Below are 23,053 nucleotides of genomic sequence, written 5' to 3'. Positions count from 1 at the left end.
TGGTGTGTGCAGGCACATTACTGCGTGCAGTCTGTGCAGGAGCCTTGCAGCAGACTGGTGAGTGCAGGCACATTGCTGGGTGCAGTTTGTGCAGGAGCCTTGCAGCGGAGTGGTGTGTGCAGGCACATTGCTCCGTGCAGTCTGTGCAGGAGACTTGCAGCGGAGTGGTGTGTGCAGGCACATTGCTGCGTGCAGTCTGTGCAGGACCCTTGCACAGGCTGGTGTGTGGGAGCAGTGGTGCAGAGCAGTCTGTGCAGGAGCCTTGCAGCGGAGTGTTGTGTGCAGGCACATTGCTGCATGCAGTCTGTGCAGGAGCCTTGCAGCGGAGTGGTGTGTGCAGGCACATTGCTGCATGCAGTCTGTGCAGGAGCCTTGCAGCAGACTGGTGAGTGCAGGCACATTGCTGCGTGCAGTCTGTGCAGGAGCCTTGCAGCGGAGTGGGTGCGTGCAGGCACATTGCTTTGTGCAGTCTGTGCAGGAGACTTGCAGCGGAGTGGTGTGTGCAGGCACATTACTGCGTGCAGTCTGTGCAGGAGCCTTGCAGCAGACTGGTGAGTGCAGGCACATTGCTGGGTGCAGTTTGTGCAGGAGCCTTGCAGCGGAGTGGTGTGTGCAGGCACATTACTGCGTGCAGTCTGTGCAGGAGCCTTGCAGCAGACTGGTGAGTGCAGGCACATTGCTGCGTGCAGTCTGTGCAGGAGCCTTGCAGCGGAGTGGTGTGTGCAGGCACATTGCTGCAAGGCTCCTGCACAGACTGCACGCAGCAGAGTGGTGAGTGCAGGAACATTACTGCGTGCAGTCTGTGCAAGAGCCTTGCAGCAGAGTGGTGTGTGCAGGCACATTGCTGCATGCAGTTGTGTACAGTAGCCTTGCAGTGCAGTGGTGTGTGCAGGCACATTGCCGCGTGCAGTCTGTGCAGGAGCTTTGCAGTGGAGTGGTGTGTGCAGGCACATTACTGCCTGCAGTCTGTGCAGGAGCCTTGCAGCAGACTGGTGAGTGCAGGCACATTGCTTCGTGCAGTCTGTGCAGGAGACTTGCAGCGGAGTGGTGTGTGCAGGCACATTGCTGCGTGCAGTCTGTGCAGGAGCCTTGCAGCGGAGTGGGTGCGTGCAGGCACATTGCTGCGTGCAGTCTGTGCAGGAGACTTGCAGCGGAGTGGTGTGTGCAGGCACATTGCTGCGTGCAGTCTGTGCAGGAGCCTTGCAGCGGAGTGGGTGCGTGCAGGCACATTGCTGCGTGCAGTCTGTGCAGGAGACTTGCAGCGGAGTGGTGTGTGCAGGCACATTACTGCGTGCAGTCTGTGCAGGAGCCTTGCAGCAGACTGGTGAGTGCAGGCACATTGCTGGGTGCAGTTTGTGCAGTAGCCTTGCAGTGCAGTGGTGTGTGCAGGTACATTGCTACGTGCAGTCTGTGCAGGAGCCTTGCAGCGGAGTGGTGTGTGCAGGCACATTGCTGCATGCAGTCTGTGCAGGAGCCTTGCAGCGGAGTGGTGTGTGCAGGCACATTGCTGCGTGCAGTCTGTGCACGAGCCTTGCAGCGGAGTGGGTGCGTGCAGGCACATTGCTTTGTGCAGTCTGTGCAGGAGACTTGCAGCGGAGTGGTGTGTGCAGGCACATTACTGCGTGCAGTCTGTGCAGGAGCCTTGCAGCAGACTGGTGAGTGCAGGCACATTGCTGGGTGCAGTTTGTGCAGGAGCCTTGCAGCGGAGTGGTGTGTGCAGGCACATTACTGCGTGCAGTCTGTGCAGGAGCCTTGCAGCAGACTGGTGAGTGCAGGCACATTGCTGCGTGCAGTCTGTGCAGGAGCCTTGCAGCGGAGTGGTGTGTGCAGGCACATTGCTGCAAGGCTCCTGCACAGACTGCACGCAGCAGAGTGGTGAGTGCAGGCACATTGCTGCAAGGCTCCTGCACAGACTGCACGCAGCAGAGTGGTGAGTGCAGGCACATTACTGCGTGCAGTCTGTGCAAGAGCCTTGCAGCAGAGTGGTGTGTGCAGGCACATTGCTGCATGCAGTTGTGTACAGTAGCCTTGCAGTGCAGTGGTGTGTGCAGGCACATTGCCGCGTGCAGTCTGTGCAGGAGCTTTGCAGTGGAGTGGTGTGTGCAGGCACATTACTGCGTGCAGTCTGTGCAGGAGCCTTGCAGCGGAGTGGTGCGTGCAGGCACATTGCTGCGTGCAGTCTGTGCAGGAGCCTTGCAGCGGAGTGGTGCGTGCAGGCACATTGCTGCGTGCAGTCTGTGCAGGAGCCTTGCAGCAGAGTGGTGCGTGCAGGCACATTGCTACGTGCAGTCTGTGCAGGAGCCTTGCATCAGAGTGGTGTGTGCAGGCACATTGCTGCGTGCAGTCTGTGCAGGAGCCTTGCAGTGGAGTGGTGCGTGCAGGCACATTACTGCGTGCAGTCTGTGCAGGAGCCTTGCAGCATAGTGGTGTGTGCAGGCACATTGCTGCATGTAGTTGTGTACAGTAGCCTTGCAGTGCAGTGGTGTGTGCAGGCACATTGTCGCGTGCAGTCTGTGCAGGAGCCTTGCATCAGAGTGGTGTGTGCAGGCACATTACTGCGTGCAGTCTGTGCAGGAGCCTTGCATCAGAGTGGTGTGTGCAGGCACATTACTGCGTGCAGTCTGTGCAGGAGCCTTGCAGCGGAGTGGGTGCGTGCAGGCACATTGCTTCGTGCAGTCTGTGCAGGAGCCTTGCAGCGGATTGGTGTGTGCAGGCACATTGCTGCGTGCAGTCTGTGCAGGAGCCTTGCAGCGGAGTGGGTGCGTGCAGGCACATTGCTTCGTGCAGTCTGTGCAGGAGCCTTGCAGCGGATTGGTGAGTGCAGGCACATTGCTGCATGTAGTTGTGTACAGTAGCCTTGCAGTGCAGTGGTGTGTGCAGGCACATTGCCGCGTGCAGTCTGTGCAGGAGCCTTGCAGTGGAGTGGTGTGTGCAGGCACATTGCTGCGTGCAGTCTGTGCAGGAGCCTTGCAGCGGAGTGGGTGCGTGCAGGCACATTGCTGCATGCAGTCTGTGCAGGAGACTTGCAGCGGAGTGGTGTGTGCAGGCACATTACTGCCTGCAGTCTGTGCAGGAGCCTTGCAGCAGACTGGTGAGTGCAGGCACATTGCTTCGTGCAGTCTGTGCAGGAGACTTGCAGCGGAGTGGTATGTGCAGGCACATTGCTGCATGCAGTCTGTGCAGGAGCCTTGCATCAGAGTGGTGTGTGCAGGCACATTGCTTCGTGCAGTCTGTACAGGAGACTTGCAGCGGAGTGGTGTGTGCAGGCACATTGCTGCGTGCAGTCTGTGCAGGAGCCTTGCAGCAGAGTGGGTGCGTGCAGGCACATTGCTGCGTGCAGTCTGTGCAGGAGCCTTGCAGCGGAGTGGTGTGTGCAGGCACATTGCTTCGTGCAGTCTGTGCAGGAGCCTTGCAGCAGACTGGTGAGTGCAGGCACATTGCTGCATGCAGTCTGTGCAGGAGACTTGCAGCGGAGTGGTGTGTGCAGGCACATTGCTTCGTGCAGTCTGTGCAGGAGCCTTGCAGCGGAGTGGTGTGTGCAGGCACATTGCTTCGTGCAGTCTGTGCAGGAGCCTTGCAGCGGAGTGTTGTGTGCAGGCACATTGCTGCATGCAGTCTGTGCAGGAGACTTGCAGCGGAGTGGTGTGTGCAGGCACATTGCTGCGTGCAGTCTGTGCAGGAGCCTTGCAGCGGAGTGGGTGCGTGCAGGCACATTGCTTCGTGCAGTCTGTGCAGGAGACTTGCAGCGGAGTGGTGTGTGCAGGCACATTGCTGCATGTAGTTGTGTACAGGAGCATTGCAGTGCAGTGGTGTGTGCAGGCACATTGTCGCGTGCAGTCTGTGCAGGAGCCTTGCAGCGGAGTGGTGTGTGCAGGCACATTGCTGCATGTAGTTGTGTACAGTAGCCTTGCAGTGCAGTGGTGTGTGCAGGCACATTGCTGCGTGCAGTCTGTGCAGGAGCCTTGCAGAGGAGTGGTGTGTGCAGGCACATTGCTGCGTGCAGTCTGTGCAGGAGCCTTGCAGCGGAGTGGTGGGTGCAGGCACATTGCTGCGTGCAGTCTGTGCAGGAGCCTTGCAGCGGAGTGGTGCATGGAGGTACATTGCTGTGTGCAGTCTGTGCAGGAGCCTTGCAGCAGAGTGGTGTGTGCAGGCACATTACTGCGTGCAGTCTGTGCAGGAGCCTTGCAGCGGAGTGGTGGGTGCAGGCACATTGCTGCGTGCAGTCTGTGCAGGAGCCTTGCAGCGGAGTGGTGCATGGAGGTACATTGCTGTGTGCAGTCTGTGCAGGAGCCTTGCAGCAGACTGGTGAGTGCAGGCACATTGCTGGGTGCAGTCTGTGCAGGAGACTTGCAGCGGAGTGGGTGCGTGCAGGCACATTGCTGCATGCAGTCTGTGCAGGAGACTTGCAGCGGAGTGGTGTGTGCAGGCACATTGCTTCGTGCAGTCTGTGCAGGAGCCTTGCAGCAGACTGGTGAGTGCAGGCACATTGCTGCATGCAGTCTGTGCAGGAGACTTGCAGCGGAGTGGTGTGTGCAGGCACATTGCTTCGTGCAGTCTGTGCAGGAGACTTGCAGTGCAGTGGTGTGTGCAGGCACATTACTGCGTGCAGTCTGTGCAGGAGCCTTGCAGCAGACTGGTGAGTGCAGGCACATTGCTGCATGCAGTCTGTGCAGGAGCCTTGCAGCAGAGTGGGTGCGTGCAGGCACATTGCTGGGTGCAGTCTGTGCAGGAGACTTGCAGCGGAGTGGTGTGTGCAGGCACATTACTGCGTGCAGTCTGTGCAGGAGCCTTGCACAGGCTGGTGTGTGGGGGCACATTGCTGGGTGCAGTTTGTGCAGGAGCCTTGCAGCGGAGTGGTGTGTGCAGGCACATTGCTGCGTGCAGTCTGTGCAGGAGTTTGCAGCGGAGTGGTGTGTGCAGGCACATTGCTGGGTGCAGTCTGTGCAGGAGCCTTGCAGCGGAGTGGTGTGTGCAGGCACATTGCTCCGTGCAGTCTGTGCAGGACCCTTGCACAGGCTGGTGTGTGGGGGCAGTGGTGCAGAGCAGTCTGTGCAGGAGACTTGCAGCGGAGTGGTGTGTGCAGGCACATTGCCGCGTGCAGTCTGTGCAGGAGCCTTGCAGTGGAGTGGTGTGTGCAGGCACATTGCTTCGTGCAGTCTGTGCAGGAGCCTTGCAGCAGACTGGTGAGTGCAGGCACATTGCTGCATGCAGTCTGTGCAGGAGACTTGCAGCGGAGTGGTGTGTGCAGGCACATTGCTGCGTGCAGTCTGTGCAGGAGCCTTGCAGCGGAGTGGTGTGTGCAGGCACATTGCTGCGTGCAGTCTGTGCAGGAGCCTTGCAGAGGAGTGGTGTGTGCAGGCACATTGCTTCGTGCAGTCTGTGCAGGAGCCTTGCAGTGCAGTGGTGTGTGCAGGCACATTGCTGCGTGCAGTCTGCAGGAGCCTTGCACAGGCTGGTGTGTGGGGGCAGTGGTGCAGAGCAGTCTGTGCAGGAGCCTTGCAGTGCAGTGGTGTGTGCAGGCACATTGCTTCGTGCAGTCTGTGCAGGAGCCTTGCAGCGGAGTGGTGTGTGCAGGCACATTGCTGCGTGCAGTCTGCAGGAGCCTTGCACAGGCTGGTGTGTGGGGGCAGTGGTGCAGAGCAGTCTGTGCCGGAGCCTTGCAGCGGACTGGTGAGTGCAGGCACATTGCTGGGTGCAGTGTGTGCAGGAGCCTTGCAGCGGAGTGGTGTGTGTGGCTCACTGGTTAGAGGCGGCAGACCCGAGAGCAGAGGATGGCCCGGGACCAGGGTTCGATTCCCGGCGCGGCAGGTTTCTGGACCAGGGTCAGCGGACTCGGTGCCCACTCTGATCAGCGATCACACTCGGCAACTCTGGGCATTAGCTTGCCTCATCTTCACTAACGGCCCCACCAGACCGCCGGGGATGCCTGGTCTCACCCTGGAGATACCCATTAAGGGACCATCTCTCAGGGAAGCCAGGAAGGGTTTCGCAGCGGTCGAAGCGCCTTGGGACCCTACGGGTAAGTAGTGCGCTATATAAATGCCTATACATTTACATTTACATTTACACATTGCTGCATGGAGTTGTGTACAGTAGCCTTGCAGTGCAGTGGTGTGTGCAGGCACATTGCCGCGTGCAGTCTGTGCAGGAGCCTTGCAGTGGAGTGGTGTGTGCAGGCACATTGCTGCATGCAGTCTGTGCAGGAGCCTTGCAGCGGAGTGGTGTGTGCAGGCACATTGCTGCGTGCAGACTGTGCAGGAGCCTTGCAGCGGAGTGGTGTGTGCAGGCACATTGCTGCGTGCAGTCTGTGCAGGAGCCTTGCAATGGAGTGGTGTGTGCAGGCACATTGCTGCGTGCAGTCTGTGCAGGAGCCTTGCAGCGGAGTGGTGTGTGCAGGCACATTGCTGCGTGCAGTCTGTGCAGGAGCCTTGCAATGGAGTGGTGTGTGCAGGCACATTGCTGCGTGCAGTCTGTGCAGGAGCCTTGCAGCGGAGTGGTGAGTGCAGGCACATTGCTGCGTGTAGTTGTGTACAGGAGCATTGCAGCTGTGTTTCGTTTGGGGGTTGCAGCAAAGGGACCAGTGCATGCAGTGGAGCACAGGGCATGCTCTCGTGCAGTTTCTTATGCAGCACCTCTTTATTGGCTCGAAGGCAGAAGGGCAGCATTGATAGGACATATGCGCCTCCCTGTATAAGGGGTCAGCTGCAGTGTAACTAAAGGGGTTCAACCTGCCCAGTCCTGGCTGTTGGGTGAGGGAGTTGTAACCGTCTTGCTCAATTCAGTGGAGGACGCCAGAGCGACTGGTGCAGGACGCGACCAGGTGACTTAATGCGTACTACGGGCCACACATGTTCTTCTCCATGCCATGGGCCACACATGTTCTTCTCCATGCCATGGGGCACACGTGTTCTTCTCCATACCATGGAAAACATGTTCTTCTCCATGCCATGGGGCACACGTGTTCTTCTCCATGCCATTGACCACACGTGTTCTTCTCCATGCCATGGGCCACACATGCACTTCTGCATGCCATGAGTCACACATGTTCTTCCCCATGCCATGGGGCACACATGTTCTTCTCCATGGAATTGGGCACACGTGTTCTTCTCCATGCCATGGACCACACGTGTTCTTCTCCATGCCATGGGCCACACATGTTCTTCTCCATGCCATGGGGCACACATGTTCTTCTCCATGCCATGGGGCACACGTGTTCTTCTCCATGCCATGGACCACACATGTTCTTCTCCATGCCATGGGCCACACATGTTCTTCTCCATGCCATGGGCCACACATGTCCTTCTCCATGCCATGGGCCACACGTGTTCTTCTCCATGTCATGTACTAGACATGTTCTTCTCCATGCTATCGGCCACACATGCACTTCTCCGTGCCATGGGTTATACGTGTTCTTCTTCATGCCATGGACCACACATGCACTTCTCCATGCCATGGGGCACACATGTTCTTCTCCATGCCTTGGACCACACATGCACTTCTCAATGCCATGGGGCACACGTGTTCTTCTCCATGCCATAGGCCACACATGCTCTTCTCCATGCCACGGGCCACACATGTTCTTCTCTATGCCATGGGTCATGCATGTCCTTCTCCATGCCATGGTGCACACATGTTCTTCTCAATGCCATGGGTCACACGTTCTTCTCCATGCCATGGGTCACACGTGTTCTTCTCCATGCCATGGGTCACACGTGTTCTTCTCCATGCCATGGGTCACACGTGTTCTTCTCCATGCCATGGGTCACACATGTTCTTCTCCATGCCATGGGCCACACGTTATTCTCCATGCCATGGGCCACACGTTCTTCTCCATGTCATGGGGCTCACATGTTCTTCTCCATGCCATGAGCCGCACATGTTCTTCTCCATGCCATGGGCCACACGTTCTTCTCCATGCCATGGGCCACACATTCTCCATGTCATGGGACACACATGTTCTTCTCAGTGCCATGGGCAACACATGTTCTTCTCCATGCCATGGGGCTCACATGTTCTTCTCCATGTCATGGGCCACACATGTTTTTCTCCATGCAATGGGCCACACATGTTCTTCTCCATGCCATGGGCCACACATGTTTTTCTCCATGCCATGGGGCACACATGTTCTTCTCTATGCCATGGGTCACACGTTCTTCTCCATGCCATGGGTCACACGTGTTCTTCTCCATGCCATGGGTCACACGTGTTCTTCTCCATGCCATGGGCCACATGTGTTCTTCTCCATGCCATGGGCAACACATGTTCTTCTCTATGCCATGGGCCACACATGTTCTTTTCCATGCCATGGACCAGACATGGTCTTCTCCATGCTATGGGCCACACATGCACTACTTCATGCCATGGGGCACATGTATTCTTCTTCATGCCATGGACCACACATGCACTTCTCCATGCCATGGGGCACACGTGTTCTTCTCCATGCCATGGACGACTCATGCACTTTTCCATGCCATGGGGCACACGTGTTCTTCTCCATGCTATGGGCCACACATGTTCTTCCCCATGCCATGGGGCACACATGTTCTTCTCCATGCCATGCGCCACACATGTTCTTCTCCATGCCATGGGGCACACGTTCTTCTCCATGCCATGGGTCACACCTGTTCTTCTCCATGCCATGGGTCACACGTGTTCTTCACCATGCCATAGGCCACACGCTCTTCTCCATGCCACGGGCCACAAGTTCTTCTCCATGCCATGGGCCACACGTTCTCCATGTCATGGAGCACACATGTTCTACTCCATGCCATGGGCCACACATGTTCTTTTCCATGCCATCGGCCACACATGTTCTTTTCCATGCCATGGGTCACGCCTTCTTCTCCATGCCATGGGTCATACGTTTTCCTCCATGCCATGGGTCACTCGTTTTCTACTCCATGCCATGGGTCTCTCGTTTTCTACTCCATGCCATGGGTCACACGTGTTCTTCTCCATGCCATGGACCACACGTGTTCTTCTCCATGCCATGGGCCACACATTCTTCTCCATGTCATGGGGCACACATGTTCTTCTTCATGCCATGGGCCACACATGTTCTACTCCATGCCATGGGCCACACGTTCTTCTCCATGCTATGAGCCACACGTTCTCCATGTCATGGGGCACACATGTTCTTCTCCATGCCATGGGCCACACGTTCTTCTCCATGTCATGGGGCACACATGTTCTTCTCCATGCCATGGGCCACACATGTTCTTCTCCATGCCATGGGCCACAGGTTCTTCTCCATGCCATGGGGCACACACGTTCTTCTCCATGCCATGGGCCACACATGTTCTTCTCCATGCCATGGGCCACAGGTTCTTCTCCATGCCATGGGGCACACACGTTCTTCTCCATGTCATGGGCCACACGTTCTTCTCCATGTCATGGGGCACACATGTTCTTCTCCATGCCATGGGCCACACGTTCTTCTCCATGCCATGGGCCACACATGCTCTTCTCCATGCCATGGGCCACACTTGTTCTTCTCCATGCCATGGGCCACACATGTTCTTCTCCATGCCATGGACCACACATGTTCTTCTCCATGCCATGGGCCACATGTTCTTCTCTATGCCATGGGCCACACGTACTTCTCCATGCCATGGGTCACGCGTGGTAAGGGTCATCATTAGGGGCTTCACACATGCAGCGATTCCTCCAGGAGCCCTGCACAGGCCTATCTAGGAAGTGTTGCGTAGCAATACTGATCGCAAGACTCACCCACTGGTCAGACCCAAAGGACAGATGTGTCTTCACAAACTCGAGGCCGAGGGACAGATGTGTCTTCACAAACTCGAGGCCGTGGGACAGATGCTGGTGCTGGCTCGGACTGTTCCTCAGTGTTCAGTGAGGCTGGATTTCTATCGCGACTCCGACCTCAATCCCCTTGATGTTTGGTGAAGGATGCGCTCTTCTAAAAATGAATATATACTTTCCTTTCACCGGCCCCCGGGGCATGATCCTGCATTGATTGTTCCTGCTCCGTGGGCCCTCACTCGAGCTGACAACCATGTGGGAATATTAACAACCACTCCATTGTATTACTTGAACTTTTACTGTGTCAGGCTCCACCTCTTGAAGGATTCCTACTCATCCAAGTCTAGCCAACCAGAAGATCCAGACCTCTTGACCGCACCCTTCCAAGGCTATGAAGACAACATCCATTCAGTCTCAAACCATGTGATGAGCGGGAGAAACCACCGCCCGCAGGGCCGTTGAAAGGCCCAAGCTTCCTGTTTTGAAGCCAGATTGGCCAGACAGCTCACTTTAATACTTGGGAAATTATTCCCAAGTATTAAATCCCCAAATACATCAAAGTCTGGCCCTAACTGCCCAGAACCCACGGTCGCACCTTGCAATGATCTGGCAAAGTCTCCGACATCTGCTGTTCCCTTCAAAGTACAGAGTCCAGCTAACTCCATCCCAGAGAAGGACATTGGGCGCACCCGGAGCGCGCCTTACAGACGCCCCGCCATTACTATAGAACTGCAACCAACACTTTTTAGTAAAGTGAGATCTGGTTCCCCTCTAGAGCCCTCCCCCACACTCCTTCCCGGAGCAGAATTGTTTTTGTTTTTTGTAGTAAATACTGCAATGGCAGTAGCCCCCCAGGGGGTGGGGGTCTACTGCCATTGTCCCCCCCTGCATGGAAACACGCGGTGGCAAAACCATTAAAAAAAATCAAGCTGGACCCTCATTTCCAGGGAACTACAGGCCTAAATCCCTGCTTCTGGCAGTGGGTCGCATATTAGAAAAGTAAGTAAGCCAAAATCTTTCTCTATTCATGGAAGAAAATTCCCGCCTTCACCCTACGCAGACTGGGTCCTTCACCCTACGCAGACAGGGTCCTTCACCCTATGCAGACTGGGTCCTTCACCCTAAGCAGACTGGGTCCTTCACTCTAAGCAGACTGGGTCCTCCACCCTACGCAGACAGGGTCCTTCATCCTACGCAGACAGGGTCCTTCACCCTATGCAGACTGGGTCCTTCACCCTACGCAGACAGGGTCCTTCATCCTACGCAGACAGGGTCCTTCACCCTACGCAGACAGGGTCCTTCACCCTATGCAGACTGGGTCCTTCACCCTACGCAGACTGGGTCCTTCACCCTACGCAGACTGGGTCCTTCACCCTACGCAGACTGGGTCCTTCACCCTACGCAGACTGGGTCCTTCACCCTACGCAGACAGGGTCCTTCACCCTACGCAGACTGGGTCCTTCACCCTAAGCAGACTGGGTCCTTCACTCTAAGCAGACTGGGTCCTTCACCCTACGCAGACTGGGTCCTTCACCCTACGCAGACAGGGTCCTTCATCCTACGCAGACAGGGTCCTTCACCCTACGCAGACTGGGTCCTTCACCCTACGCAGACAGGGTCCTTCACCCTACGCAGACAGGGTCCTTCACCCTTGGCAGACAGGGTCCTTCACCCTACGCAGACAGGGTCCTTCACCCTATGCAGACAGGGTCCTTCACCCTACGCAGACAGGGTCCTTCACCCTACGCAGACAGGGTCCTTCACCCTGCGCAGACAGGGTCCTTCACCCTACGCAGACAGGGTCCTTCAACCTACGCAGACTGAGTCCTTCACCCTACGCAGACTGGGTCCTTCACCCTACGCAGACAGGGTCCTTCACCCTACGCAGACAGGGTCCTTCACCCTACGCAGACTGAGTCCTTTACCCTACGCAGACTGGGTCCTTTACCCTACGCAGACTGGGTCCTTCACTCTACGCAGACAGGGTCCTTCATCCTACGCAGACTGGGTCCCACACCCTACGCAGACTGGGTCCTTCACCCTACGCAGACTGGGTCCTTCACCCTACGCAGACAGGGTCCTTCATCCTACGCAGACTGGGTCCCACACCCTACGCAGACTGGGTCCTTCACCCTACGCAGACTGGGTCCTTTACCCTACGCAGACTGGGTCCTTTACCCTACGCAGACTGGGTCCTTCACCCTACGCAGACTGGGTCCTTCATCCTACGCAGACAGGGTCCTTCACCCTAGGCAGACAGGGTCCTTCACCCTAAGCAGACTGGGTCCTTCACCCTACGCAGACTGGGTCCTTCACCCTAGGCAGACAGGATCCTTCACCCTAGGCAGACAGGGTCCTTCACCCTATGCAGACAGGGTCCTTCACCCTAGGCAGACTGGGTCCTTCACCCTACGCAGACAGGGTCCTTCACCCTACGCAGACAGGGTCCTTCACCCTAGGCAGACAGGGTCCTTCACCCTACGCAGACAGGGTCCTTCACCCTACGCAGACAGGGTCCTTCACCCTACGCAGACTGGGTCCTTCACCCTACGCAGACAGGGTCCTTCATCCTACGCAGACAGGGTCCTTCACCCTACGCAGACTGGGTCCTTCACCCTACGCAGACAGGGTCCTTCACCCTACGCAGACAGGGTCCTTCACCCTTGGCAGACAGGGTCCTTCACCCTACGCAGACAGGGTCCTTCACCCTATGCAGACAGGGTCCTTCACCCTACGCAGACAGGGTCCTTCACCCTACGCAGACAGGGCCCTTCACCCTGCGCAGACAGGGTCCTTCACCCTGCGCAGACAGGGTCCTTCAACCTACGCAGACAGGGTCCTTCACCCTACGCAGACTGGGTCCTTCACCCTACGCAGACAGGGTCCTTCACCCTACGCAGACAGGGTCCTTCACCCTACGCAGACTGAGTCCTTTACCCTACGCAGACTGGGTCCTTTACCCTACGCAGACTGGGTCCTTCACTCTACGCAGACAGGGTCCTTCATCCTACGCAGACTGGGTCCCACACCCTACGCAGACTGGGTCCTTCACCCTACGCAGACTGGGTCCTTCACCCTACGCAGACAGGGTCCTTCATCCTACGCAGACTGGGTCCCACACCCTACGCAGACTGGGTCCTTCACCCTACGCAGACTGGGTCCTTTACCCTACGCAGACTGGGTCCTTTACCCTACGCAGACTGGGTCCTTCACCCTACGCAGACTGGGTCCTTCATCCTACGCAGACAGGGTCCTTCACCCTAGGCAGACAGGGTCCTTCACCCTAAGCAGACTGGGTCCTTCACCCTACGCAGACTGGGTCCTTCACCCTACGCAGACTGGGTCCTTCACCCTACGCAGACTGGGTCCTTCACCCTACGCAGACTGGGTCCTTCACCCTACGCAGACAGGGTCTTTCACCCTACGCAGACAGGGTCCTTCACCCTACGCAGACAGGGTCCTTCATCCTACGCAGACAGGGTCCTTCATCCTACGCAGACAGGGTCCTTCACCCTAAGCAGACTGGGTCTGTCACCCTATGCAGACTGGGTCCTTCATCCTACGCAGACTGGGTCCTTCACCCTACGCAGACTGAGTCCTTCACCCTAAGCAGACAGGATCCTTCACCCTACGCAGACAGGGTCCTTCACCCTACGCAGACAGGGTCCTTCACCCTACGCAGACAGGGTCCTTCACACTACGCAGACTGGGTCCTTCACACTACGCAGACTGGGTCCTTCACACTACGCAGACTGGGTCCTTCACCCTATGCAGACTGGGTCCTTCACCCTACGCAGACAGGGTCCTTCACCCTACGCAGACAGGTTCCTTCACCCTACGCAGACAGGGTCCTTCATCCTACGCAGACAGGGTCCTTCATCCTACGCAGACTGGGTCCTTCACCCTACGCAGACAGGGTCCTTCACCCTACGCAGACAGGGTCCTTCACCCTACGCAGACTGGGTCCTTCACCCTACGCAGACTGGGTCCTTCATCCTAAGCAGACAGGGTCCTTCACCCTACGCAGACTGGGTCCTTCACCCTACGCAGACAGGGTCCTTCACCCTACGCAGACTGGGTCCTTCACCCTACGCAGACTGGGTCCTTCACCCTACGCAGACTGGGTCCTTCACCCTACGCAGACTGGGTCCTTCACCCTACGCAGACTGGGTCCTTCACCCTACGCAGACTGGGTCCTTCACCCTACGCAGACAGGGTCCTTCACCCTACGCAGACAGGGTCCTTCACCCTACGCAGACAGGGTCCTTCACCCTACGCAGACAGGGTCCTTCACCCTACGCAGACAGGGTTCTTCACCCTACGCAGACAGGGTCCTTCACCCTACGCAGACAGGGTCCTTCACCCTACGCAGACAGGGTCCTTCACCCTACGCAGACAGGGTCCTTCATCCTACGCAGACAGGGTCCTTCACCCTAAGCAGACTGGGTCTGTCACCCTAAGCAGACTGGGTCCTTCACCCTACGCAGACTGGGTCCTTCACCCTATGCAGACTGGGTCCTTCACACTACGCAGGCTGGGTCCTTCACCCTACGCAGACAGGGTCCTTCACCCTACGCAGACAGGGTCCTTCACCCTACGCAGACTGGGTCCTTCACCCTAGGCAGACTGGGTCCTTCATCCTAAGCAGACAGGGTCCTTCACCCTACGCAGACTGGGTCCTTCACCCTACGCAGACAGGGTCCTTCACCCTACGCAGACTGGGTCCTTCACCCTACGCAGACAGGGTCCTTCACCCTTCGCAGACAGGGTCCTTCACCCTAGGCAGACAGGGTCTGTCACCCTAAGCAGACTGGGTCTGTCACCCTAAGCAGACTGGGTCTGTCACCCTAAGCAGACTGGGTCTGCCACCCTACGCAGACAGGGTCCTTCACCCTACGCAGACAGGGTCCTTCACCCTACGCAGACTGGGTCCTTCACCCTAGGCAGACAGGGTCCTTCACCCTAGGCAGACAGGGTCCTTCACCCTACGCAGACTGGGTCCTTCACCCTAGGCAGACAGGGTCCGTCACCCTAAGCAGACTGGGTCTGTCACCCTAAGCAGACTGGGTCTGTCACCCTACGCAGACAGGGTCCTTCACCCTACGCAGACTGGGTCCTTTACCCTACGCAGACTGGGTCCTTTACCCTACGCAGACTGGGTCCTTCACCCTACGTAGACAGGGTCCTTCACCCTACGCAGACTGGGTCCTTCATCCTAGGCAGACATGGTCCTTCACCCTAAGCAGACAGGGTCCTTCACCCTAGGCAGACTGGGTCCTTCACCCTACGCAGACTGGGTCCTTCACCCTACGCAGACTGGGTCCTTCACCCTAGGCAGACATGGTCCTTCACCCTAAGCAGACAGGGTCCTTCACCCTAAGCAGACTGGGTCCTTCACCCTAAGCAGACTGGGTCCTTCACCCTACGCAGACTGGGTCCTTCACCCTACGCAGACTGGGTCCTTCACCCTACGCAGACTGGGTCCTTCACCCTACGCAGACTGGGTCCTTCACCCTACGCAGACTGGGTCCTTCACCCTACGAGACTGGGTCCTTCACCCTACGCAGACTGGGTCCTTCACCCTACGCAGACTGGGTCCTGCACCCTACGCAGACAGGGTCCTTCATCCTAAGCAGACCGGGTCCTTCACCCTACGCAGACTGGGTCCTTCACCCTACGCAGACTGGGTCCTTCACCCTACGCAGACTGGGTCCTTCACCCTACGCAGACAGGGTCCTTCATCCTAAGCAGACAGGGTCCTTCACCCTACGCAGACAGGGTCCTTCACCCTGCGCAGACAGGGTCCTTCACCCTACGCAGACAGCGTTCTGCCCACAACACAGCACTAAGACCCACTCTTGGCGGTCACGGAAGAGCTTAAGATGCCGGGGAGCTTTGCAGCAGCACGACTGCCCGTCTGCCCTCATGGGTGGGCATATGTGCCAGAGGCTGAAGCATGGGGGCAACATTGGGCTTCTTTCCTTCGGGTCTACAGGGCAAAGATTCCTGGTAAAAAAAATCCTCCTACCCTGCTCCTTTTCAAGCCCTATGAGTGGTGTCTGAGGTTAAATACTGGGTGTTCCATATGATAAAGACATGTCCTCTAAACTCCAAATCAGTAGGATTAAAAGCTGTACTTTTTAGTTTCAACATCTACCCCACTTCATGCCAACCCTTAATTGCAAAATGCAAATCTCTGCTCTGTGCGGCACCAGCAATCTCCCACTTGGGGTACTGCGATGAACTACACTCCCTTGTGTGATCCTTTCTATGCACCCATGCATAGAATGACTGAGCCAAAGTGTTGACATCATTTAATCTGTGGCCTAAAAAGCTGAGATCTTGTCTCTCAGGCAGAAAACCCTTGAACCCATTGCCAATGAAGGACCTAATGTTTTTAAGATCTTGTGCATTTGAGGATGCACCTCATTGATTTTGAGTATTAGCTGTTTTGATTTTTATAAAATGTATAATGTTGTACTTTTATGGAATTCTTACTGAATAAAGTTTACAATGAAGATGATGATGGTAGGGCTCCACCTCATCCAAAGAAATACCTTCCGTTTTTGTCAGCTCGAGGGGTGCTATCGGTTATTATGTGGTCCGCCTTTTAAACAGAATGTGCAGGGAGGCGGAACTTTGCTTTCCAGTCCAATGTTTGAAATGCGCCTCCTTGTGAGTTACCAGACATTCCTTCCTTTGTCGCGTTTCAACAGCAGCTGACCGTGTTCTAGCCCAGTCACGTGTCCTATGGACTGCGCCCCGTGTGGAACCAGGACCTTGGAGCTTCGTTGAGTGTTTCATACCCTGCGGCATATAAAGCAGGATAGAAATACCATCAGTGGAGCTAGTGACTGTAGAAGGAAAGATATATGGGAGACTTAGACCTCTTGCAGCTGTCTGGAGAACATTGACGATGACAAAGAAATGTTGGTTGTATGTAATCATGATCACTGGGGAGATATTTAAATTTCCCATGTACAGATGAAAAGAATGAGATTGTGGGTGCTCTGCGTGGAAGGGTCAAAGGTTTGCAGAGCTTGGTTACAAGCATGTAGATGATCCTGCAGGGTTGATGCATTTGCCAGCCCTTTGTCATTTGCCGGTACTCCCTTTGTGCACTTGTGCCGCCTTCAGCTTTAGCCATGCATCCATTGAGTTTGCTCTGTTCCCTATGACCGTGCTGGTTTACCAAGCTGTTGTGGTGCTTCCTTGGAATACTCTTGCATTGACGGTTGACCCTTTCTATGTGGTTCCTTTGACTGTACCTCCTTTTCCCATCTTCCATTTGATCATATTTGTTCTGACCGTGCTCTGGTTTACTGTACTCTCTGACTACATTTCACCAGCCTTTGTTTGATTGGGAGATTCGCTCCCATTGCCCACCAGCATAACATGCCTTTCCCTTGGTTCCAGCTCCTGGATGTTGTATCTTCTCTCGCCCAGCAGAACGCGAGGATCCTGGTGCTCGGGAGACAGCACATGCTTAGCCCTTCGCGCAACTGGGACCGCCGCCACATGGCCATTGTGCAGCAGCGGGCCGCATGCTTCTTCACTGACAACTTGTGAGTACCAGCCATGGCGCAAGGCCACCAACTCCATGAGATCTTTGTGTGCCATCAAGAGAAGCTCCTTCATGCTGCTTGGGTGTGTGGCAGAGTTTGTCTCCAGACACTGCACTCCATAAACTCACTTTGCTCATTCTCTTCTTTCACACACAAAAAATAAAACAGGCAAACCTTTCTGCATCTCAGTCGTTTGTAGAGATAAACATGATAACGTTATTAGAGTTCAAAAAGACCTCCGGTTGTCCAGATTGGAGTAGGACTTTACAGTCCATGTTTCCACGTTCAGTAGTTATGTCATGACATTTGTAAAGCGCGTAGCGGCCCCAGCGATGGGTCATCCCAGCGCCAGTCCAGTGCATGAAACGGACTGCAGCAAGCGACTTAGAACAGGAAGGACAGCAAGGGGCTCTAACTAGAGGAGAACCAGGTCTACAGGGTTTAACTGAACTAAAAATGATTCTGAATGCTCCCGGTGGAAAGGGGAGAGAGTCCCAGAGAGCCGAGGCCTTTGCACAAAAAAAGCAGCCTCCCGCCCTTACTCCCTTAACACGTATTGTATTGTAATTGCATTTATATAGCACTTACTACCCCAGACGAGGCATCAAAACGCTTTTTCGGCGAGTAGCACGCTACTCCGGGACCCATAAAGGATTAGTGATGAATTAGTGTAGTGAAACATGCAAGTAAATTTTAAGTGGTGGATAGGTTAGTCAATTATTTGGATTAGGATTTGGAAAGATAGCAGAATCTTGAAGCACACTACTCTGGAACCCCATAAAGGATTAGTGGTGAATTAGTATGGTGAAATATGAAAGTAATCTCAGTGGTGGATATTAGTCAGTTATTTGGAGTGAGAAGGATAGCGAAGGGATAGAAGGGGAAGAAAGGTTTGCATTCACCTGTTACCCTCAACGGCTGTTGAATCGCTTTTCTGGCGAGTAGGACGCTACTCTGGAACCCATAAAGGGTAATGGGTTAATGGGCAGATTAAGATCGATCGAGCTCAGAGGACGCGAGGGTCGATCAGAGATATCCGGTTCAACAAGATAGGAGCCTCCTGGGAAGGCAGACTCTTATGGGCAGTACACAAGGTCTCTAAGTGCACACGGCAGTCCAACAGGGAGCCAATGCAATTTGTATACGAAGGGAAAACAGTAGCCTGGCCACAGCGTTTTGTGCCAGCTAGAGTCTTCTATTTAGAGACTTATTGGCTCCCAACTACAGAATGTTGCAGTAATCCAACAGAGATAAGATAACGGCCCCAATAATGGTTTATCAAAAACCAGGATCAAAAAGACCAAGGATGGGGTTAAGCCCTCTCAAGAGCCCAAAGCACATGCCTGCTACTGATTTGGTCTTCACTTCGAAAGTTAAAGTGCTGTCCTCCCATACACCTAGATTTTTAATAAAGATCTTGAGCAGTGGGAGGCGGGCGGGGCGAGGGAGGGAGGCCACCAATGGTTGCCTCAAGAGCGTGTATCTATTCCCAGTAGGAGAATTTCTGTTTTGCTCTTGTGAAAATACAACCAATTGGCTTTCATCCACTCTGCGACGGCAAGGATTCCTTTTCAGAATGTTCCCGGTCTGCCAGATCTCCTATCATTCCCCAGTCTACCTGATATCCTATATTTCCCCTGTAGGACTGATCTGCTAAAATCCCACATCTGCCAGATCTCCTATATATCCCCCTGTCTGTCAGATATCCTGTATCTTCCCTTTTCTTCCCTGTGAGCTCCTGTTTGTTGCTTGCCCTTATCTTACATTGGTTTTATTTTAATTTTATTTATTTATAAAGTTTTGTAAAGCTTAAACATGACCAAAAGTTTGGTGTTAGAGCGCTGTACAACCTAATAAATAGCTTGAAATATATCAGGAGCAAAATATAGAATATACAGCATAAAAAGATAATAAAAAGATAATACAAAGAAACATAGTGAAAACACCAGCAAAGAAATCAAATTGGCACGGATAGCCGCCTCAGATAGGAAGGAGATTATTCAGTAGTCTCACTTTTACTTCTTTTTTTTTAAAGAACGAAGGAAGGAATGGTCCTCACCTCTGGGGAAAGAAAGTTCCAAATACTTGGGGCAATTCCAGAGAAAGATCTTATAGGTTTTCTTTTTGTGAAATGTTGGGGGTTTCATCAGTAGGGAGCATGTACTACGAGAAGCTCTATTCCTTCCTGATAGCACCAGTTTCTGAGCCAGAGAGCGAGGAGTGTTGGGGTGGATGGCTTTGTATGTCATGCATGCTATTTTTTGTTGGATCCTAGATTTATAAGGTAGCCAGTTCAGAGAGCAGAGGACTGGGGGGATTTGATCATTTAGCCTATGATGAGCCGAGCAGCCGCATGGAGGGTAGCCCTCAGCGGTGTTAGTTTTATTTTCTTTAGGCCAACAAGGGTAGCATTCCCATAGTCAAGTTTGGAGCTCATGGGTGCTTGAATCACCATCGTGAGATCTGAATTGGGCAGGAAAGGCCTCAGTTTTCTTAAGACGTGGAGATTGAAATTGACCCTCTGGTTGTGGAGCTCATGTGGTTCAGCATGGAGAGGTTGTTGTCTAGTGTTATTCCTAGGGATTTTGCTGAATCAATGATAAGTGGGGTACAGTTCAGGTAGGTGAGTAGTGGGAGCCAGTCTTTGATGTTAGAGGTGGGGTTGGGAGGGGGGATTAATAGAAATTCAGTTTTGAGCGTGTTAAGTTTGAGGTGGTTAAGTGTTAACCAGTGTTGAGTTTTGCTCAAGATGTTATTGAGAGTGCTTATGTCGTTGGGGGAGAAAATCTTCATGTACAATTGCGTATCATCAGCGTACATATGGTAGTAGATGTTGGAGTGTTTGAGGATTTCAGTCCAGGGTTCCATGTAAAGATTAAACAGGATGGGCGAAAGTGAAGAAGCTTGGGGAACGCAGATAGTGACCGGTGTTGATCGGATAAGTCATGATTGATTAGGACTCATTGAGATCTGTTTTGTAGGAATGAGCAGAACCATTTTAAGATTTCTCCTCTTACCCCCTCCTACCTTCTCTCTCATTTGCCATTGGTTTTCATCACATTTGTGTTTATCATCTCCCGGTATTTCCTATGTTTCACTTGTATCTCTCATAATTCCTTTCTTTTGTCCATCGTCTCCTATAGTTCACTGTGTCACACTCTTTTTTGCCATTGGTTCCTTTGAGTATCTCTTCTTTCTTTGTGCTGTCTGTGATCATCAATATTTCTTCATTTCTAATTTATATTCTATTATTCTCTGTGCGTCCCTCTTTAGCGTCCCAGTATATACTGTCACCCTTTGTTTTACAGTCATTTCTTGTCCCCTTTGTTTTACAGTCATTTCTTGCCACCCTGTGATTTCCCATAATCCGTTGCATCTATCTGTGATCTCCCATAATCCATGTGCCTCCCTCTCATCTCCTGCAATACCCTGTGTCACCCTGTGAAATCCCTTAATGTCTTGTGCTCCTTTGAAATCTTCCATAATTCATCAGCGTGTGTCTTCCAGGCGCGCTATTCATTCATTCATCTATCCATCATCCAGCCATTAATTCATCCATGTCTCCTGTGATCCCGCAGGTCTGAGGATGACCCCTTCCTTCTCTACGCCACGCTGAGCTCCGGCAACCAGTGCAGGTTCGTCACCAGGGACCTCCTGAGGGACCACAAGGCCTGCCTGGGGGACGGCCGCATCCGGCAGCTCTTCTTCAAGTGGCAGCGGGGGCACCAGCTGGTGCTCCCCGACTATGTTCCCGGCAAAAGAGTCACCTTTCAGGTAATGCTTGCGGGGGGCGCCAAGCATGCAAGTAGGTAGGTGAGGTGCAAGATAGAGGTGGGCGAACCAGAGAATCAATGGCAAGAGGTGGGCTGGGCCAGAGAACTAATGACAAAACCTGAACCAGATAAGTAATGACAGGGGGCGAGCCAGAGAATCAATGAATGATGTGGTAACATACACGGGAGTGCAGGGTAGGCATCGTCTACAGAGTCTCAACTCATTTCACATGTGGCTCAAAGCGGACCCCTGTAGGTAACAGTGAACTGTGGATGCTGGATGTCATCACGGATGCACAGGGACACACAGTGGGAGAACCCCTGGGTGTAGAAGGGTCATACAGGGTCGTGGGAGTGATATGAGTGGTGCACAAGTATTGGAGGTGTGAGAGACCCTCAGCGAGTGGGTGAGTCTGACAATTCATATAGGGCACACTGAGGACCCAACCGCCTCATGGCGCTCGACATCATGACCCAGAATGAACAAGCAGGGTCAGGTGACTTATTAATCGCATTGTGGAACGCAGGTGACTGTCCAAGGCTTAGATGCAAAGTAAATAAGTCCAGCGAACAGTAAATAAGTCCAGCGCACAGTAAATAAGTCCAGCGAACAGTAAATAAGTCCAGCGAACAGTAAAGTCCAGCGAGCAGTATATAAGTCCAGCGAGCAGTATATAAGTCCAGCGAGCAGTATATAAGTCCAGCGAGCAGTAAATAAGTCCAGCGAGCAGTAGATAAGTCCAGCGAGCAGCAAATAAGTCCAGCGAGCAGTAAATAAGTCCAGCGAGCAGTAAATAAGTCCAGCTTGTAGTAAAGAAGTAGTCCAGCGAGCGGTAAAGAAGTAGTCCAGCGAGCGGTAAAGAAGTAGTCCAGCGAGCGGTAAAAGTCCAGCGAGCGGTAAAGCAGTCATCCAGCGAGCTGTAAAGAAGGTATCCAGCGAGCGGTAAAGAAGACGTCCAGCGAGCGGTAAAGAAGACGTCCAGTGAGCAGTAAAGAAGTAGTCCAACGAGCGGTAAAGAAGTAGTCCAGCGAGCTGTAAAGCAGTCGTCCAGCGAGCTGTAAAGCAGTCGTCCAGCGAGCTGTAAAGCAGTCGTCCAGCGAGCGGTAAAGAAGTCGTCCATCGAGCGGTAAAGAAGTCGTCCATCGAGCGGTAAAGAAGTCGTCCATCGAGCGGTAAAGAAGTCGTCCATCGAGCGGTAAAGAAGTCGTCCATCGAGCGATAAAGAAGTCGTCCATCGAGCGGTGAAGAAGTCGTTGATCGAGCGGTAAAGAAGTCGTCAATCGAGTGGTAAAGAAGTCGTCCAGCAAGCGGTGAAGCAGTCGTCCAGCGAGCGGTAAAGCAATCGTCCAGCGAGCAGTAAAGCAGTCGTCCAGCGAGAGGTAAAGCAGTCGTCCAGCGAGAGGTAAAGCAGTCGTCCAGTGAGCGGTAAAGCAGTCATCCAGTGAGCGGTAAAGAAGTCGTCCGGAGCGGTAAAGAAGTCGTCCGGAGCGGTAAAGAAGTCGTCCAGCGAGCGGTAAAGAAGTCGTCAAACGAACGGTAAAGCAGTCGTCCAGCGAGCGGTAAAGCAGTCGTCCAGCGAGTGGTAAGCAGTCGTCCAGCGAGTGGTAAAGCAGTCGTCCAGCGAGCGGTAAAGAAGTCGTCCAACGAGTGGTAAAGCAGTCGTCCAACAAGCGGTAAAGCGGTCGTCCAACGAGCGGTAAAGCAGTCGTCCAACGAGCGGTAAAGCAGTCGTCCAACGAGCGGTTAAGCAGTCGTCCAACGAGCGGTAAAGCAGTCGTCCAACGAGCAGTAAAGAAGTCGTCCAACGAGCGGTATAGAAGTTGTCCAGCAAGCGGTGAAAAAGTCACCGAGCGAGCGTTAAAGAAGTCCGGCCAGCATTAAAGAAGTCTAGCGAGCATTAAAGAAGTCTAGCGAGCATTAAAGAAGTCTAGCGAGCATTAAAGAAGTCC

At 54.0% G+C, this 23,053-nt stretch overlaps 1 protein-coding gene across 1 annotated transcript in view; it reads left to right on the top strand.

The window, feature by feature from the left end:
• Window positions 1-23,053, top strand: part of PRORP (protein only RNase P catalytic subunit) — an 815,834-nt gene that overhangs the window by 772,168 nt on the left and 20,613 nt on the right. The window contains exons 5-6 of the mRNA XM_086936936.1: window positions 17,182-17,330; window positions 20,909-21,104. Coding sequence (XP_086793062.1) covers window positions 17,182-17,330; window positions 20,909-21,104 — 345 coding nt within the window. The remainder of the gene's footprint in view (window positions 1-17,181; window positions 17,331-20,908; window positions 21,105-23,053) is intronic.

This window comes from Lissotriton vulgaris, chromosome 9, assembly GCF_964263255.1.
Source record: "Lissotriton vulgaris chromosome 9, aLisVul1.2, whole genome shotgun sequence".
Classification (NCBI taxonomy): domain Eukaryota; kingdom Metazoa; phylum Chordata; class Amphibia; order Caudata; family Salamandridae; genus Lissotriton; species Lissotriton vulgaris.
The sequence above is the reverse complement of the archived record's forward strand: the minus strand, read 5'-3'. Positions and strand labels throughout refer to the sequence as shown.